This window comes from Enoplosus armatus, chromosome 14 (genome assembly GCF_043641665.1).
Source record: "Enoplosus armatus isolate fEnoArm2 chromosome 14, fEnoArm2.hap1, whole genome shotgun sequence".
Taxonomy (NCBI): domain Eukaryota; kingdom Metazoa; phylum Chordata; class Actinopteri; order Centrarchiformes; family Enoplosidae; genus Enoplosus; species Enoplosus armatus.
The window spans coordinates 11,303,526-11,319,974 of NC_092193.1; the positions used below are offsets into that span (position 1 = coordinate 11,303,526).

The 16,449-nt window shown below is 42.6% G+C and overlaps 1 protein-coding gene across 1 annotated transcript in view; it reads left to right on the forward strand.

Moving 5' to 3' along the window:
* The window catches only part of LOC139296376 (solute carrier family 22 member 23-like), a 30,424-nt gene extending 14,736 nt beyond the window's left edge, over positions 1–15,688 (forward strand). Inside the window, exons 4-10 of the mRNA XM_070918763.1 lie at positions 5,469–5,637; positions 7,380–7,507; positions 9,384–9,486; positions 10,300–10,535; positions 11,244–11,276; positions 12,852–12,975; positions 13,646–15,688. Of these exons, the coding sequence (XP_070774864.1) occupies positions 5,469–5,637; positions 7,380–7,507; positions 9,384–9,486; positions 10,300–10,535; positions 11,244–11,276; positions 12,852–12,975; positions 13,646–15,218 (2,366 nt within the window). The 3' untranslated portion in view covers positions 15,219–15,688. The remainder of the gene's footprint in view (positions 1–5,468; positions 5,638–7,379; positions 7,508–9,383; positions 9,487–10,299; positions 10,536–11,243; positions 11,277–12,851; positions 12,976–13,645) is intronic.
* Positions 15,689–16,449: the final 761 nt, after the last annotated feature.

Below are 16,449 nucleotides of genomic sequence, written 5' to 3' on the forward strand. Positions count from 1 at the left end.
TATGTGTATGTACGGACCATGTAGAGGCAGGCTGTGCTCATATATGATTATATAAAGCATGTGACTATAAAACGACTTGTGTGCCTCAGCACTCAGCAATACTAATTTTCAAAATGTTATTTACTGTTTACAGAATGTGTGTAAGGGAAAACGTTCAAAAATGGAGCACAGTAAGGGCATTTGAGAGCATTTCCTCTTTATTTATTTTTTTTAGGAATTGAATTCAGCATGCAGAACCAAAACCAAATGTTTGGTAACCCTCATTTATTTCCTCTCATCTGATCTGTCCTCCATGAGATTTTAACTATATTGTCATGTGCGTTCCCCAGCTTCTTATGACAGTGGAGTAATCTCGTTCTATTCAGACAGGATGGACCATGATATAGTGCAGTGTGTTTTGTCAGGTCAGGCCAGGCCAGTCTGTCCTCTTCACTGTTCCTGTGTTGCCTGTAATGACGTGCTTTCAGTCTGTGGTGTCCTCTTGAAACCACAAGTATTAATCTTTCTCTGCACACAGATGAGACGCGAGGGGCAGCACAGAAAGATGGAAGCTTCATGTGTGTTTATTTGTGTAAATGGCTTCCTTTGTGTCAATGTCAGAGTCCTGTTTGTTGGGACAGTCTGATAGGCAGCATGCTTTGTTTGCTTGCCACCTCTCCTTACCTGTCTCGCTCTCCGTGTTTAAACTGTTTGTATGTATGCAATCTCTGAACCCATCGACCATCGTCTGATGACGATTTAGCCACTGAGGGCAACGGAAAATGTTTCAGGGTTTCTGGTGTAGCAAGCGAATGTCCAGATAACATATAATGGATATCTGGCCAATGCGTCCCACTCAAAAGTGATTGACCAATACTACTCAGACTGCAGACAGACTATAAATGGAAACCAGAACGCTTCCGATACCAAAAGCTTGTACCTTGCCTACAGATTCTGCATTCATATGCAGATATCTGTTTATAGAGATTTGTCTGTATGCCGTTGATGGATATTGCTCAATCTGGCCTGACCTGAGTAGTGTGTGCCAGATCTGGACTCTGAAGAGAGAAGCTTTTCATTTCCCATCATATGGCTATGCCTCCCTGAGGACAGCTGACCGGTTCCGCCGTAGAGATATTGTGCTGCCATCAGATGGACTTTTTATTCATTCTGAATGTTGAGGATGGTCTGAAAAGGATGATGAAGTATACAGAGAGGCAGGGTGGGATGTGGACTGCGGACTGTGTACAGAGAGCAAATGCTTTTCAGCCAAAGAAAGGTATTTTCTGTGATACACAGGTTGACCTGTCCTCATCCTTCCCCACAATCCGCTCTAGCTGTGTCCTGATAAATGGGTTAAGGTGCAGACAGCTTTTTTCCTTCTAAGCAGGGTTAAAGTTCCCTTTTGTGCAGAGTTTGCGTTTTTGGTTGCTCAGCAGACTTCCTCCTCTAACACGTTAGGCTACATGTATATCCTGCATCTGTCTTTTTTTTCTATGTCTTTACTTTAGGAAACGACTGCCCTTTAAAAGCAGGCTGGATGACCTAATGATCGTGTTCTACTTGGCCCAGAGTGGGAATCGTGTTTAACCCTTGTTGTTTGTGAGAGACACTGCATGACATAATCTCAAGCTATCTCACACCGCAAATTCCAGAGTGAAGTCCAGTGACAAAATCAGCCTGAGCAACCTTTGCACTCTGCAGTCTTTTGATGAGTGTAAAAAGAAATGATTGTTGTTTCAGTTCTTTGGTCAGGGTGATAAATCTGTTGTGTTAGGGCAATCTGGGACTTTTATTTGTGTCAGAGTGTAAGCTGTGTATCAGCCACTCTCCCATTTGGTATCTCCCGGAGAGCCAATAGCTTGGTTTTGTGCTGATCTTTCTGTGTGTGGGAGGAGGGGGTGGGGAATACAAATATACTCGCACACAAACATTATCAAAAGAAAATACTCTTCTGGCGTATGGTTAGATTGCTGGGGATTTCAGCACACGTAGATCAAAGGAAAGTGCCTGTGGCTAGTTGGGGCTAGTTGGCATTCTTTGCAGCTCCAGATAAGGGACTAATCAATGAGTATGACCTTATTCTTAGTCAATAGCCTCTTGTCAGTGCTTGGAAGAAGGGAGGACACCTCAGGATATTTGTGTGCTAACACAATCACCCTATATATAAACAGACAAGAGTAAAAATACTGTGGAATCTCCCTTCGGAGCGTTCTTTTGGAAGTTGTTTGCCAGAGTAATTGTAAATGAACTGCAGTTTGTTCTTGCCCATATGTACCCAGAATCTCAATGATCTATCAGTAGGATCTTATCACTGCACCAACTCCAAAACAAATGCCAAGAGCAGAGAAGACAACTCTTCTTGTGCCTTTAATTGACCTGACAAAGGCCTTTGACCTTGTCAGCAGAAGAAGTCTCTTCATACTCCATCATGGCATTGGCTTTCTGCCAGAGCTTTTTGGATGAATATGCTGTGAAGGGCACCTTAAGAGCCATGTGTCCCATTCTCTTTCCTCTTTGCCTTTACATGAAAATCTCTTTGGTCGGCAGTAATTCCAGGCAAATACCAAGGTTCACTGGATCCTTATCAGGGAAGTGCTGTTTGCTGACAATGCTGCACGGGCCTGTCAGTCAGAGGAAGCACTCCAAAAACTCATCAGTGGCTTTGCACATGCCTGAGTTGACTTTGGTGTCATCCAAGCATTTCCGCATGTGACCACAGCTTTGAAGGTGCGGAGCTTTAACAATGAATTGATAAAGCAACAACAGTGGTGGCACACCGGCCCAGTAAGGTCTGGATGAACACACACACATGAAGATGAAAGTGGACCAGGCCTGTGAGCTTACCAAGTACAGTGTTATTTGGAAGCAAGACTTGTTGGTTGGTGGTTGGTTCTCTCCCACCAGAGGAAAAAGCAGTTAATGAGCACAACACCAGACCTGTTTTTATTGCTGAAAGAATCACAGATGTGGGTGGTGATTCAGAGGTCTGGAACCAGGGCACTACTGACACTGAGGCATGGGAAGTCACAGCAGCAGAGGTAAAAGATGAGGGAGGCGAAGCTGCACTTTGTTTTTTACCTGTGACTCCTGCAAGATGGCCTGAAGCTCCAGACTTGGACTGTACAGCCGCTGCAGGTGCTACTAAAAATATATCATAATTATGCCATAAAAATTAATCACAGCAAACAAGGCTGTGTTATCTTTCATTACGGGGAAATGCCACAGAATCTCCTTATCATTAAGTCATACTTAACCGATCGAGTGGCTGGGATTAGGCAGTGAAATCATGGCATGGGGCCATATGGACCTCATGTGACCAGTAAAAGGTCATGACATTAGCCTGTGGATACAGGGCGTGGCTGCACTGAGTGCTTTTAGTGGTCAACCAATCTCTTTCCCTTGCAGAACAATGGGCCTCCTTGACTGAGCTGTGTACTTGACAGAAGGCTAGTGAGCTACTGTGGCGTGTACCAGAGAGTGTGATTCATATTCTTGTTTTGCCAAAGTCAGCAAACCAGCCAAAGCTTCTTTGGGGATTATCATCCTTATTAATTGGCTATTGGCTTGATAATTGATTATGTCATTTCTACAGTGTGCAGTATGTGTCCAAATGCATTTAAATGTGTATTTGTTTAATAGCTTGTATGTCCCACTTTGTTTGTTAGCATTTTTGGTGAGTTTCTTGTATGTGACATCAGATTAGTTAGTGTTAGATTTATGTCAGTAGAACATGCAGGCTGCAGCAGGGCATTGTGGGAATGCTGATCTAGTGGGTTGTGGAGGATTAGGGTCAGCAGGAGTAAGGAGCTCAGGCCTCCTTTCATTTCTACAAACTCTGGTCCTCATTCTGCTGCTCCATCTACAGAATATGTGCCATATTTGATATATATTCACACTTATTGTAATATCTCTACATTAATTATATAGCTTGTACTCTCATATCTGTGTGTGTGTGTGTGAGCACTTTTCCATAGCTCACCACAGAATGTACTTTTCTGGTCACAATGCAGTGGCCTGTTCAGTGCACATGATGCCTTTCTACATAACCAAAGAATTCAAATCCCATGCGGTCCATAACCAGTGAACCGTCACTTTTCTCCCAGCAGCACACAGAGAAGGGGTCTTGAGGTTAGTTGGTTCAAACTCAGCAGGTCTTGCACCCATCGCCCTGCTCTCAGCTCATTGGCTTTGTCATTCCAGCTGCGATAGTGTCTGTGAACAGAGAGCATTATTCATGTCCTCAGAAGGGGGCAAGTCCTAATTGAAATTCCGGTCTTTTCCACTGGAATGAAGCGGGTCCGCCGACACCCACTGTATTATGCTGGCCTTGTCACCTTGAAAGGCCCATCTGGAGAGTGTTCACATTCCTGGGCAGCAGAAAAGACTCACTAGAAAAAAAAATTGTGATGTATAACAAAAAGGGACGAATGAAGCGGGATAAAAGATTTGGGCAGTACGAGAATAGCAGCATTACAGTACCGTTCACTTTCTATGGTTAGATGTGAAGCCATCCTCCACACTGCAGTAACTAAAGGGCTGGACTGTCTGTGGTTACTGGCTGCCAGTGTGGTGTGCATGCTAATGGCTGGGTGAATGAATCAGTGCCATTCTGATAGAGGGGAATTGAGTACAAGGAACCTCTTTCTAGTTAGTTCACTCTCACAGCAGCCCACTGTTTTGGTCTGTCTACTGTCTCTGAACAACAACTGTACATGGTGATTTATCAACGTAATTTTATGTCGCAAAATCTGATATGCGCTCTATCTCTTTAGACAACCTGTACTTTTTGTTTTTGACACAGAGGCATATCGATGATTTTTCGATTAACCAGTTTATCATGTAGTCTATAAAATGCCAGCAATTATTAACGTAATATTTCAGCACTATTTGATGCACATTTCCTGTATGTTCTTTCAACTGTGGTGTCGCTGGCTCCAGTGCTGATTTAGTTAAACAAGTGTAAACTAATTTGTGTTAAAAGTCACAGTATTAATACAGTAGTAGTGATAATGTACGATGGCCTGGGAATTATGTCTGTGTTGCATCAGAACAACGTAAATCTGTCATCATGACAGTCATCAACGCTGTCAGGATGTTCTGGTCTGTCTGCCTCACCTAGTCAGAAGTGGTTGATTCATCAACTCTGGCCTATTTCTATTTCAAACTTCCAAAAATTACACAGGGCCAAACAATACATTAAACTTAACTGCCAATGCTTTGTAAATATAGGTATTACTTGGTTTTATGTAGTATATGCATTAAGGGTGTAACGATTCACCCATCGTAGCCCATGTTTTAATTAATCTGTTTTAATTTAGTGATGCGTAAACCTCCACTTAGTAAAAGTTATATTATAAATAGGCTATGTTCAACTGGCGGGTGTCACATTGAAGAAATCTTGAAAATGTGCCCATTTTGTGTCTTTGTCTGTTGCAGAAAACCTAATAACACACATGCTCTTTCTCTCCTCTTTGTCTGTCTGCCAGGGATCGAGCTGTGCCTGCCAGGATGGCGTTTTTCCATGACCATGGTGGCCAGTTTTGTGGTGTTGGGTGGTCAGCTGCTGATGCCTGGAGTGGCGTACCTCTGTCGCGACTGGCAGGTACTCCAGGCTGTCATCATCTGCCCCCTCCTGCTGATGCTGTCCTACATCTGGTGAGGAAAACACCCGAGCATCTGCTGCACTTTGGCACCAACCCATCTCTTGTTTTTGATGTTCTGTTAAAGTTTAAAAGGCGTTTTACAGTTTGAATTCTACATGAGAGCCTTCTACTGCTGAAATATGTGGTGCCATCTGCAGTAAAATTCAACATGTGTTAGGCCCTGATCAGACAGGAGGTGGTTCTTACAGCGAGAGGGGACTTTTTCCAGTTGTTTCTCAGAGCGATGTCGTTTGTCGTTTTTTCCCCCATTGTCCAATTGGATGAATTGAGAGGCGGGTCTTCTGTGGTGGTGAGATCTGCGAGTTTACTTCACGATTAGGCTAAGGACAGGTGATTTGGTGGTTGCCCAGCAACAATAAAAAAAATTGTTGGCTTCAACCAAAAAAAAGGCAGTGCTTTGTGCCTCACGTTTTGCAGCCTCTGGTAAGGCCCTTAGATTCCAAGCAACCAGTGTTTTTATAGTCTAAATAAAACTTGTTAGGCCAAAGATGCTTTCACAGATTTACTTGGTTTAAACAAAGAAGTGGAGAAAGTCTTACCTACAAGGACAGTTTTCTGCAGTGAATTCCCAGCTGAATTAAATGTCTTTTTGTTAACTCGTTTGCAGTGACCTCTACTATGACTGCAGTCTCTTGCTGAAGCTCAGGCAGTTAATACTCGTTTCATTTATTGTACAGTGCTCCGCAGCACTGCTGATGTATACATAGCCAGCAGAAGAAAATCCAAGAATATAGGTTTTTATCCAAGGCCTTGGCTTTGTTCAGTGGTGTACCTGAAGAACAAAGGGGGTTTCCTCTGTCCTCAGATCTACTGTAACTGATTTATGGAAAGGATTGCTTATACGAAGATATCCCTCACCACTCAGCAGTTAAGTGTTGTCTGCTTTGATGCGATTGTGGCCTTGCTGGCTGAAAAAGACTACAGAACTCAAGGACATGAAGCAGCTTGTGAAACTGATATTTCACACAGATATTACTGGCCAGTGAACTCAAACTAGCCAACACTGTAGCCTCTTTCAACACATGCAATAGAACTGTCCACACAGCACACACTACTGAGATAGACAAACACATCAGCTTGAGCTTGAGTCAGCCTTCACAGGGGATCACATGATTCAGGCATGGACACATGTTGACTTTGTTGATTGAGCCAAACAGCGTTTATGGACACAAAGTAGATTAATCACTGATAAAGTGGCTGACTCCGCAAATGTAGAAATACAGCTGATTGGGATGAAGAGTTCAACACTGCAGGCGATCATCTAAATTTGCTGATTTGGGAAAAACAACCTGAAACCACACTAGTGCGAGATCATAAATCCTGCACTTTTACTTGCGTAGACATCTGTTCCAGACAAATTCAACCAGCTGAGGCAAATGTGGCATTGTTTTTGCTGACTGTCTTTAGATGAACATATTTCTGCCTGGAGAAACCTGACTGCTCAGAGGAATGTGTGCCACGTAATGCAAGTACCACTACCAGATAATAGAGCGTCACAAATAGTGGCAGGGACAAGGATAACAATTCCTGTCAGTCATGTGTTTATTTGTTGTTCCCACTTTTAAAGACATCTGGTTAGGCTAATTTGAGACCCTGCTACCTGTAAATGGTATGTTATATTTTATCTTACCATTACAGTTTTCTTTAAAGCCTTTTAAAAAGGAGGATTCATTTTGATTTGACTAATTTTTCATGTGCTATTAACGAGGACATCCCCCGTCTTTTTTTCGACAGGATCTTCCCTGAGTCACTGCGTTGGCTGCTGGCCACCCAGCAGTACTGCCGCTCCAAGTGGATCATGGGACACATAGCAAAGAAAAACCGAGTTAACATGGAGCTTGACACCGATAACATCCTGACAGGTAACGTATACATTGACACTAATTTGAAAGAAATCAGCATTTTGATATTATGATTGCTGTCTGTATTTGTTGAAACATGTTTTTTTATGTTAAAGAAGTCATTGTACCTTTATATATTTGCTGCATGTTCTTTTTCCTTTTTTGAGGGGCCGGATGTGTTGTAGTATCCCCCAGCTGTGCTTTCCCAAATAACCCACATTGACGAGGTTATATCAGTTTCCTGTCTGGTTGCCATAGTAACAGACCACTCCAGAGGTAGCAGTGGGTGTTGAACATTACATTATGACATCCTAGAACGTCCATTAATTTCATTAAGGCCTGGGTGGGTGGACATGAGCTGACATGTTGGTGTACAGATGGCAGATGGACGCAGGTCAGGCCCTGTGACCCCCGCAGGGTTAAATGTGAGTGTCTGCACTCAGAAAACCTGCCAGAGGCAAAGAGCCCAGTGAACTGTGTTGTTGTTAAATATCATAGCAGACTGCATTTGTGTTAAGCTTTAACAGTGCTGTTTACTGTGGCATACTTTTTTTTATCTTTCTGTCCTGCCATTGCCTGCTGTGGTTATCAATACGTTTAGAAAAACAGTGGCACTGCCGGGAAAGGGCTCAAAGAGGAACCACTCAGTGTGAAATTGACTGCACTTTTTTAGAACTCAGAGACTGTGTGCTGACGCAGCATTGAGAAAAGTACATTGCCATAGACATTAATTTATCCACTCTTGTTTTTATGGTAGCTGGCTGTCCCCAGCCCTTAGCCCTTACAGTAATATTTTCTACTTTAAGCTGCTCAGCACTAAATACAATGTTGTGCATTGAATGTACTTACTGCCGCTCTAGCAGAGCAGTTTTCCTTCACTGAGACATGACAGATGCATGCGTAACTGCTGATTGGGTCATGTTTGGAAAGTGAGCCGAGTGATTTACATACAGTAGATCTCAGAGGTTTGTAGCGTGGCCAGGGGATCACTGGAAAGCCTGAGTGATACAGCCCGAGATAACCTTGAGGCGGTGGTGTGGAATGCTGTCACATGCCTGAGTCAACATGAACATACAGCACCACAAAGCAGAGGTGTGTTTCTGTGGCAACCCGCAGTCTGAAACCAAAACATCCACCGTGTGCTATGTCTCATATCACTCGCGGCTCAGGGGTGTTGCCCTCTCAGGAACTGTTCCTGTTCTTCTGTGAGCATTGTCGTACCTGTCTCACAAAGCAGCGGGAGGCTAGTCATGTGGGATGAAACGTGCTCATTAAAAATACATGTGGAATTTTCTGTGGTTGCAATAAATCAGGGGCGTCCTTGTTTGACTCTTTAGAGAAGCCAGATTGCTGTCGAACTTTCCTTTGACCTGAAAACTCCATTTGACATGATGAGATTAACTAGAGCCAGGCTGTTATCGCCTTATTACAGTGTACATGTAATAAGGTTGTTGACAGATTACAAAAATTCACTACGTAAATTTTTATAGGCTGTATTTTTAGGGATTTTTGTACATGTAAAATAAAGGGAATATCGGCCAATTTTTTCCAATTGACATAGCAGTCACAACTTAGATTACAAAGCTAAAACATATATTGTGGGGGAAAAATATATATATACAGAGTCATACAGAAATATGTAGTGGTGCTACAATGTAGGAATAATACAGATCAAAAAACAATAACAATGAAGTTAGTGGATTTAGTGTCCAAGACAAACTGAGGTAGAAACTTAGGCCAACTGTTGCACTTTATTCAAAATATCCACCCTGTGCATTGCTAGACTCAAAGTTATGTGATAACTTCAAATAACTTTTATGCTCAAATATTAATATCGACTTCAAAAGTAATTGATTATCGGCCAGGCTCTAATATGAACGTGTTTGCTTGTTTCCAGAACTGCAGAGAGCTCTTCAAAAGAAACCCAAAAAGACATGCATTGTGAAAATGGTCGGGACGAGGAACCTGTGGAAAAACATTGTTGTGCTCTGCGTCAACTCGTGAGTGTTTGTCTTACGCATAAGTACTGTTTGGTCATTTCCATGTCAAGGTGATTATGTGTGTGGGAGGATCTGACAACCGAGAGAGAGAAAAAAAGGGAACGTGTGTGTGTGTGTGTCTGTGCAGGGCGAGGCAATGCCAGTCTGACGCGCCATTTTGTGCAGTCAAGAGGCCACTATTAACCTGAAGGGCTCGATACAGCATTGATCAGTAGCCCTCAATGCTTTTGTCCTTCCATATCTGTGCTGCTCTCTCTTTTCATCTCCAGTGGGATCTCTCCTCTCCTCTCCATCTGAGACCTCAGCTCTGGCAGACCCAGCTTTAGCTCTACTTCAGCGCACAGTGTACCTGACTCCCTAAGTCAGCATAAATATTACATGAGCTGTGTCCTTATGAAACATTAGACAACCAGGGGAGAGGGTGTGAGTGTTTGCTAATGTTTAGGGGTGTGTGCTTGTGTGTCAGTGTTTACATGTGTGCAGTTTTTCTTTTTTTTTTTCTCTTTTTTTTTTTTAAGAAAAGTTGAGATGAGAGAAAATGGGATAAACATTGAACCTTCCCTCTTCCTGTTCCGTCTCCTCCCAACCTCTTCATCTTTTAGATTTGCTTGGATCTATTTTCTCTGTCATCCCATCTAATTTCTTCTCCCTTTGTGTTTATCATTTTATCCCCTCCTTCTTTTTTTCTTTTTCTTTTCACCATTCACGTATGTTTTATCCTACTGTACATACTTTGCTACTAGTACGCCCTAACCTGGCCACTGTATTCTGATCCTCCCTCACCATTTTGCCCTGTGTATGTTCTTCACCCAGGCTAACAGGCTATGGGATCCACCACTGCTTTGCCCGCAGCATGATGGACCCTGAAGCTCAGGAGACGACCATGTTCCATAACTTCTATGCAGACTATTACACCATGGCGGGCATCGCAGTGGCGTCCTGCATGGCGCTATGCCCGGCGGTGGGCCTGATGGGCCGGCGGGGTGGCCTTCTCATGTTTATGATCATCACTGCCCTGGCATCACTGCTGCAGCTGGGACTGCTCAATTGTGAGTACTTAATGAAGACTCACATATCCACTTAAAATGATAAAATTTTCTTGAAGGATGATGTTTATTGGCTTTGAATATCTGTAGCAGATCTCAATTTTGAAGAAACCATAGCTGAGACGATCTATTAAGGCTGGACAATATGTAATCAGTATAGTTTGTTGACACGATTGATGTGATCATATTGCATAGCTTCTTACAAAAGTCTGACCAAATGAAGTCATTGTAATTTTGTTTCACACGTGAATACTTTCAAACTGACTAGATTTGAGACCTCTTGACCATTAGTCCAAATCCTGTGTCTCCTACACACATGCTGTAAAGCACTCAGTGCGGTGAGTGTATGTAAGGGCTCTGTTGTCTTTACTTTTAGCTGTTTCTGATGGAGTAGTCGAACATGATCACAAACTGCTGTTTTAGTCAATGTGTACCAAAAAGTGCCCCAGACGATCAAAACAGTACACAAGTTGGTTTATTCAGTTACAAATGGACGACACTTAATGTTTAACCTGAGTCAACACATCAAGGTTATGCTCATGTTTCATGTTCCCATTTGAAGTTGTTTATGATGTAACAGTGTGTTGACGAGCTTTGCTCCACATGTGGTCTTGTTTTTGTTTCTTATGCTTGACTCCAGATTTAATCTGATTTTACTGCTTTGTGTTTCTCACTGATGTATATCTGTCAATCTCTTTCATTCTCCTCTAGTGCTGGGGAAGTACAGTGGTCATCTGAATATAGGTAGGATCATCTCTTTATTTCCATATTTCCATTGTATTCGAGTTGGGTAGATAAACTGATCGGCAATTGAGTACTCTTGTTATCATTTTATCAGCGTCACTTTCTTCTTCAAGTGTGAACTGAATTGTCTAGGTTTCAGCACTATCTTGATGAGGTTTTAGAAAATGTGCTGCATGCAGACATCCTGCAGTATTTCATTAGGCGTATACGAGCCCTGCAGAGACACATAATGAAGTCCTAGATGTAATTATGGCTAGCTTTTCACTTATTTATCCCCTTTGTGTTGACGAGGGTGTTTTGTTTGTCTTCGTCATAGAGCTGTGAATCTCACAACCAGCCTTCATCCACTGTTCCCCTCAATCTCTTTATTCTCTCCTCACTGATCCCCCTGTGGGAAAGAAGAGCTGATCACAGAGCAGTTTACTATGATCCTCTTTATGCCATCTTTAACATGTCTGATTCATATTCATCAACACTTTTTTCAAACTATCTTTGGTCTTAATGGGCTATTTGATGCAAGGCAATTCCTCGATAACTCATCTTAATAAACATTCGTGCTGGGAGACCATAACATTTAATTTGACCAAAGTTTATTGGCCCTTTACTTTCAGGTTTTCTAAATGCACAGTTTGAAATAAGTTGTGATGATAGATGATAAAATGCTATAAAAGATTTGCCTTATTAGACCCAGTTTCTGGAACTCTTGTGCTGGAGGAATAATAGACACACATTCATTTTACATTCTTTTGCAAGATCAGATTATGTATATATTTTGGACTTTTCTTTGTGGTGTGGTGATAAAGTATGTGGTATCCTATGGAAGCAAAGAAATGCAATAATTTGAAGTTAATAAGCAACTGAATACCTAATTTTGAAATTGAACCACCACTGAATACTTGATGTTGAAATTTAAATGTAGCATTGAAATATTGTACTTTGAAATCCATCTTTATGTGGTTTGAATGGACATTTTTCAAGGCTTTCAGGTTCTTTCAAGTTGTACAAGTTCAAAAACTTTCAAAGGGTCGGTTTCAGACACCAGAAGTCAAGATTGAAAATTTAAACTTCAACATCTGTGCTACCTGAAGGAATCAATCAGACCTCTCTCCTATCAGGTTACGTCCTGTCAGTCCCATGATCCAAGAAAGACATTCAAATGAATGATTGAAAACCTCGGACACTGGAATTTTCTGAATTTGTGTAACCGAAAATTAGTTGGTTTTTTTTTTTATCACACCACTTGACAAACCTTGAAAGAAACCACATAAATTTAGATAGATGGTTTAAGATATTTGAATGAGGTAAATTTAAGTATTCAGTAGTGGTTAAATTTCACAATTAATTAATTACTATTTATCAAAATTCAAGTTATTATGGCCTGTCTTTGCTGCCATATATCCTTAAATGTTCACCATTTGAATTCCCAGCAATCCATTGTCTCTGTATGCTGCAATATCATCTTTATAACCCAATAACATTTTTTTTCCTCCCAGCCCTTATTTACATGTGCAGCACTGTTGTCCTGAGTACTGAATGCAAATTGCCATACGTGTGTGTCTCCTGCAATGTCTGTAGATAACTCGAGTGCGCTGAATAAGAACTTCTCCATCGCCTTCTCCATCATCGGCATGTTCTCCTCCCACGCAGTCAGCAACTTGAGCATCTTCTTCTGTGCTGAGATCACACCCACTGTGATCAGGTAAGCCTGGTGAAACACTGGGACACATGCTTTGTCTTTAGACATATAAGTGTTACTGTTTGCTCTAGTTTGTGCACTAAAATTAAAAGTGTCATCAATTTACAAGTAATGAGAAAAATGTGTGAAAAATTGTTCAACTGTTTTATTGTCCTGATTAGCTTATAATTCAGTTAATACAGTGGTTGGTTTTCATCACATCACATGCTCCTGCAGATGGATTAGCTGCTCCACCTCCTGTTAAAGGGAGGGTACGAAATCATTGAACTGCTGGAAACAACAGACTCTCACAGTTCAGTGTCAAATGTAATCCAGATCTTGTACAAATTAGCCATCTCCTCTGAGAATATATGACACAGCACTGGATGTTCATTATCCGGGGTTATGTAAGGGGTGTTGTTAAGCTGACAGTGGACGAAGGGCGGCCTCTGGTGGTGAACTGCATGTAGAGGAGGGCGTTTGGTGGGACTGCAGCACTCTGCTGCTGGCGACAATACGTCAATAGAAGCATTCAGCAAAAATAAGAGCTTACCTTCCTATAAATGATTTACTTTAATTGTAGTGAACTGTCTTCTCCTTTGGGTGGTTTTCAGGAGGTTTAAGAAGTTTTTAGGTATGTGTGACCATAAATCCTTAATCCTACCATGTGATAACATTTTCCATCTCATCGTAGGGGTGGTGGTCTGGGCCTGGTACTGGCCAGCGCTGGCTTCGGCATGCTGACTGCACCCATCATGGAACTCCACAATCAGAAGGGCTATTTCCTTCACCACATTATCTTTGCTTGCTGCACCCTCATCTGCATCATCTGCATTCTCCTGCTGCCCGAAACACGCTACCAGCCCCTCCCTGAGACCCTGGCTGACGGCGAGAGCTACACTCGTCAACCTCTCCTTCCACCAAGGAAACCTGGAGAACAGCGCCTCTTGCTGGCCCAATCTGAGAGCAGCAGGGACTACACCAGGGTGCATGACACGCCACTCCACGAGGCAGCCACCACCGTAGTGTCCACCATGGACTCCACCGCCTCTTCGGCTGTTGATTTGACCGCTCCGTCAGTCGGAGATATGTCCGCTCCCACATTCATGGAGGTGCACCCTGGCAAGCGTGATCCTAAAGACCCCAACGGTCACTCAATTTCATCTTTATCCACAACCCCCATTACAGCCCTGGGTAAAGACGGCATCATACATGCTAGTAAAGAGCACCTGCTGTCTTCCACTCCTTTACATAAATCCCCATGTGTCACAGACCCACTTTTAGCCGATGCCGAAGAACCTCCAGCAATAGTCCTGGATTCAGTTGAGCCATTGAAGGATTCTGCCATTCCTGAAATGAATGACATCGGTCCTTCCCCAACAAAAGAGTCAGCCGCTAACCTTGCCCCTTCATTGGACACTTCCACTCCCCCTGCCCCTCAAACTGTGCCTGCCTCCTTATTGATCTGCACCACACCCATCATCGAACCCCCGCCTAGCTCCACGTTAGAATCCCCCAACCCACTTGGTAATGAGATTGACTGTATCACCCCGAAATTGGACCCACCTTTGCCAGAGGACACTCATGCCACTTTAGGAGACTCTCCCGCTCCATCTATGCATGTCAGTCCCCCTCCATCCCCTACCCCCTCTCCTGTTCCGATGACAGGCTGCAACATTTCCACTGACCCTCCACCCTCCATTAGCGCACTCTCTGACCACACCATCCAGTTAGAAATAGTAGACGAGTCTACACCTACTCCTTCCCCTAGAGACTCCCCCATACCTCCTGTCATAGACTCCCAACCGCCACAGTCAGACTCTACCTCCCCCTGTGTTAACGATATATCTCCTCACTCCCCTACTCCCCCCAGCCCAGTCACTGTTTCACCTTCACCCACTCCCCCTCCACCCATTGACTCAGGCCATATGCCTTCAGCGGACTCTTCCACTCTTCCTGTCATAGATACTGTCAACACCACTGCACCGATTTCTACCATCCTCCCAGTCACAGACATTGTGCAGACCTCCACTCCAGAATCAATGACTCTGACTGTCACAGATGTTGTTCAGCCCACGCAGGATTCAAATGCTTCCCTTGCCATAGATTCAGTACCAAGCTCCATCACAGATTCAGGCTCTACAGAAGCAACTCCCCCCTCTTTAATGGACTGCACCGTCTCCTCCCCCATAGACTCTGGTGTCCTTTCCATCAGGGACAGTGCCAGCACAGAAAACAACACTGTCAACGGCGTGGCGTCGTCATGATCCAGTGTTGCAGCCAGGAAAAGAGGCTTTTACGGTTGCCGAGGAAGCAGCCCATGCCACATGAATAACCGAGAAGGGGGCACGAACTGTCCTTCTCAGACTTCAGGTACTCAATGAAGACTGTCCCCCACCTGGAGTCGAGTAGACATGTCTTACAGAGCTGCTGTACGTTTCTCAATGTCCCCCCTTCCTGCAATTAGCCAATAAACGAGACCACGCAAGTGAGAGAGTGCCAGAGGCTGGTTTGTGACAATGTGACAGTATCTTCTGCTCTTTTTTGAATGTCACTGGAAATCACCAGCCTATAAACTACTTTGATGTTAATGAATGGGAAATCACTGTCTGTCATTTTAAAGAGACTTACAACTATACCCACAATCACTGAGAGGACTGGTGAGAAATGCAATGATGCTAAAAACAACATAACATAAAAAAATAAATAAAATAAAATAAAAAAAATCACTGGTACTTTTGCTCAAATGAAATGTCCGTCTAACATATTTGTATAAAAATATCGCCTTACCTGTATGGACAAAAAAAATCTGAATGTTACAAGTATTTTTTTGCCGTTACAGAGGTAAACAATCCAAATTGGAGTGGTTTTTCTAAATACAACGCCAAAAACTTCTCTGACCAAAATTAAATGTAGACATAGTGCCAAAAAATTAGTATAAATACAGTATTTGCCTGTTTGGGGAAATACTGTTTAGTGCAGTCCCCTGCCATAGACTGTATGTGGATTAAAGTGAATCAGATGAACCCTATTCCAAAGTTCAGAAATACAAAAGAAGAATTAAATTATTTATAAAATTTAATAAAAGACTGAAATGCTATAGCACCATTTGATGAATTAGAATTGAGAGATGAGATTGCTAAACACGTGGTTCACTGTAAGAACAGCGACATTAGTGAAAAGAAAGACCCATATTTTGTCGGTCTGAAGAAACTTATTTTTCCAATTGTTTCAGTCAATGAAATGTATGGTATGCAAATGCTTTTATTTGTAAATGTGATATTGTAGGTAAATGTATAATTAGTTGTTGAGCTTGATTCAGTCGTTTTTTCAATTCAAAGTATTATTTTGAATAATCTCCCATGGCGTGCCCTTATTGTACAAACCTATACTTCATTCTTACAGTATTTGTGGCACCTCAGTGTGGTGGCACCTTATTCTTTGCAGTTGGGACAAAGCATGAAAATAATTGTGAACGTGTCAACAAAAACAAACTAG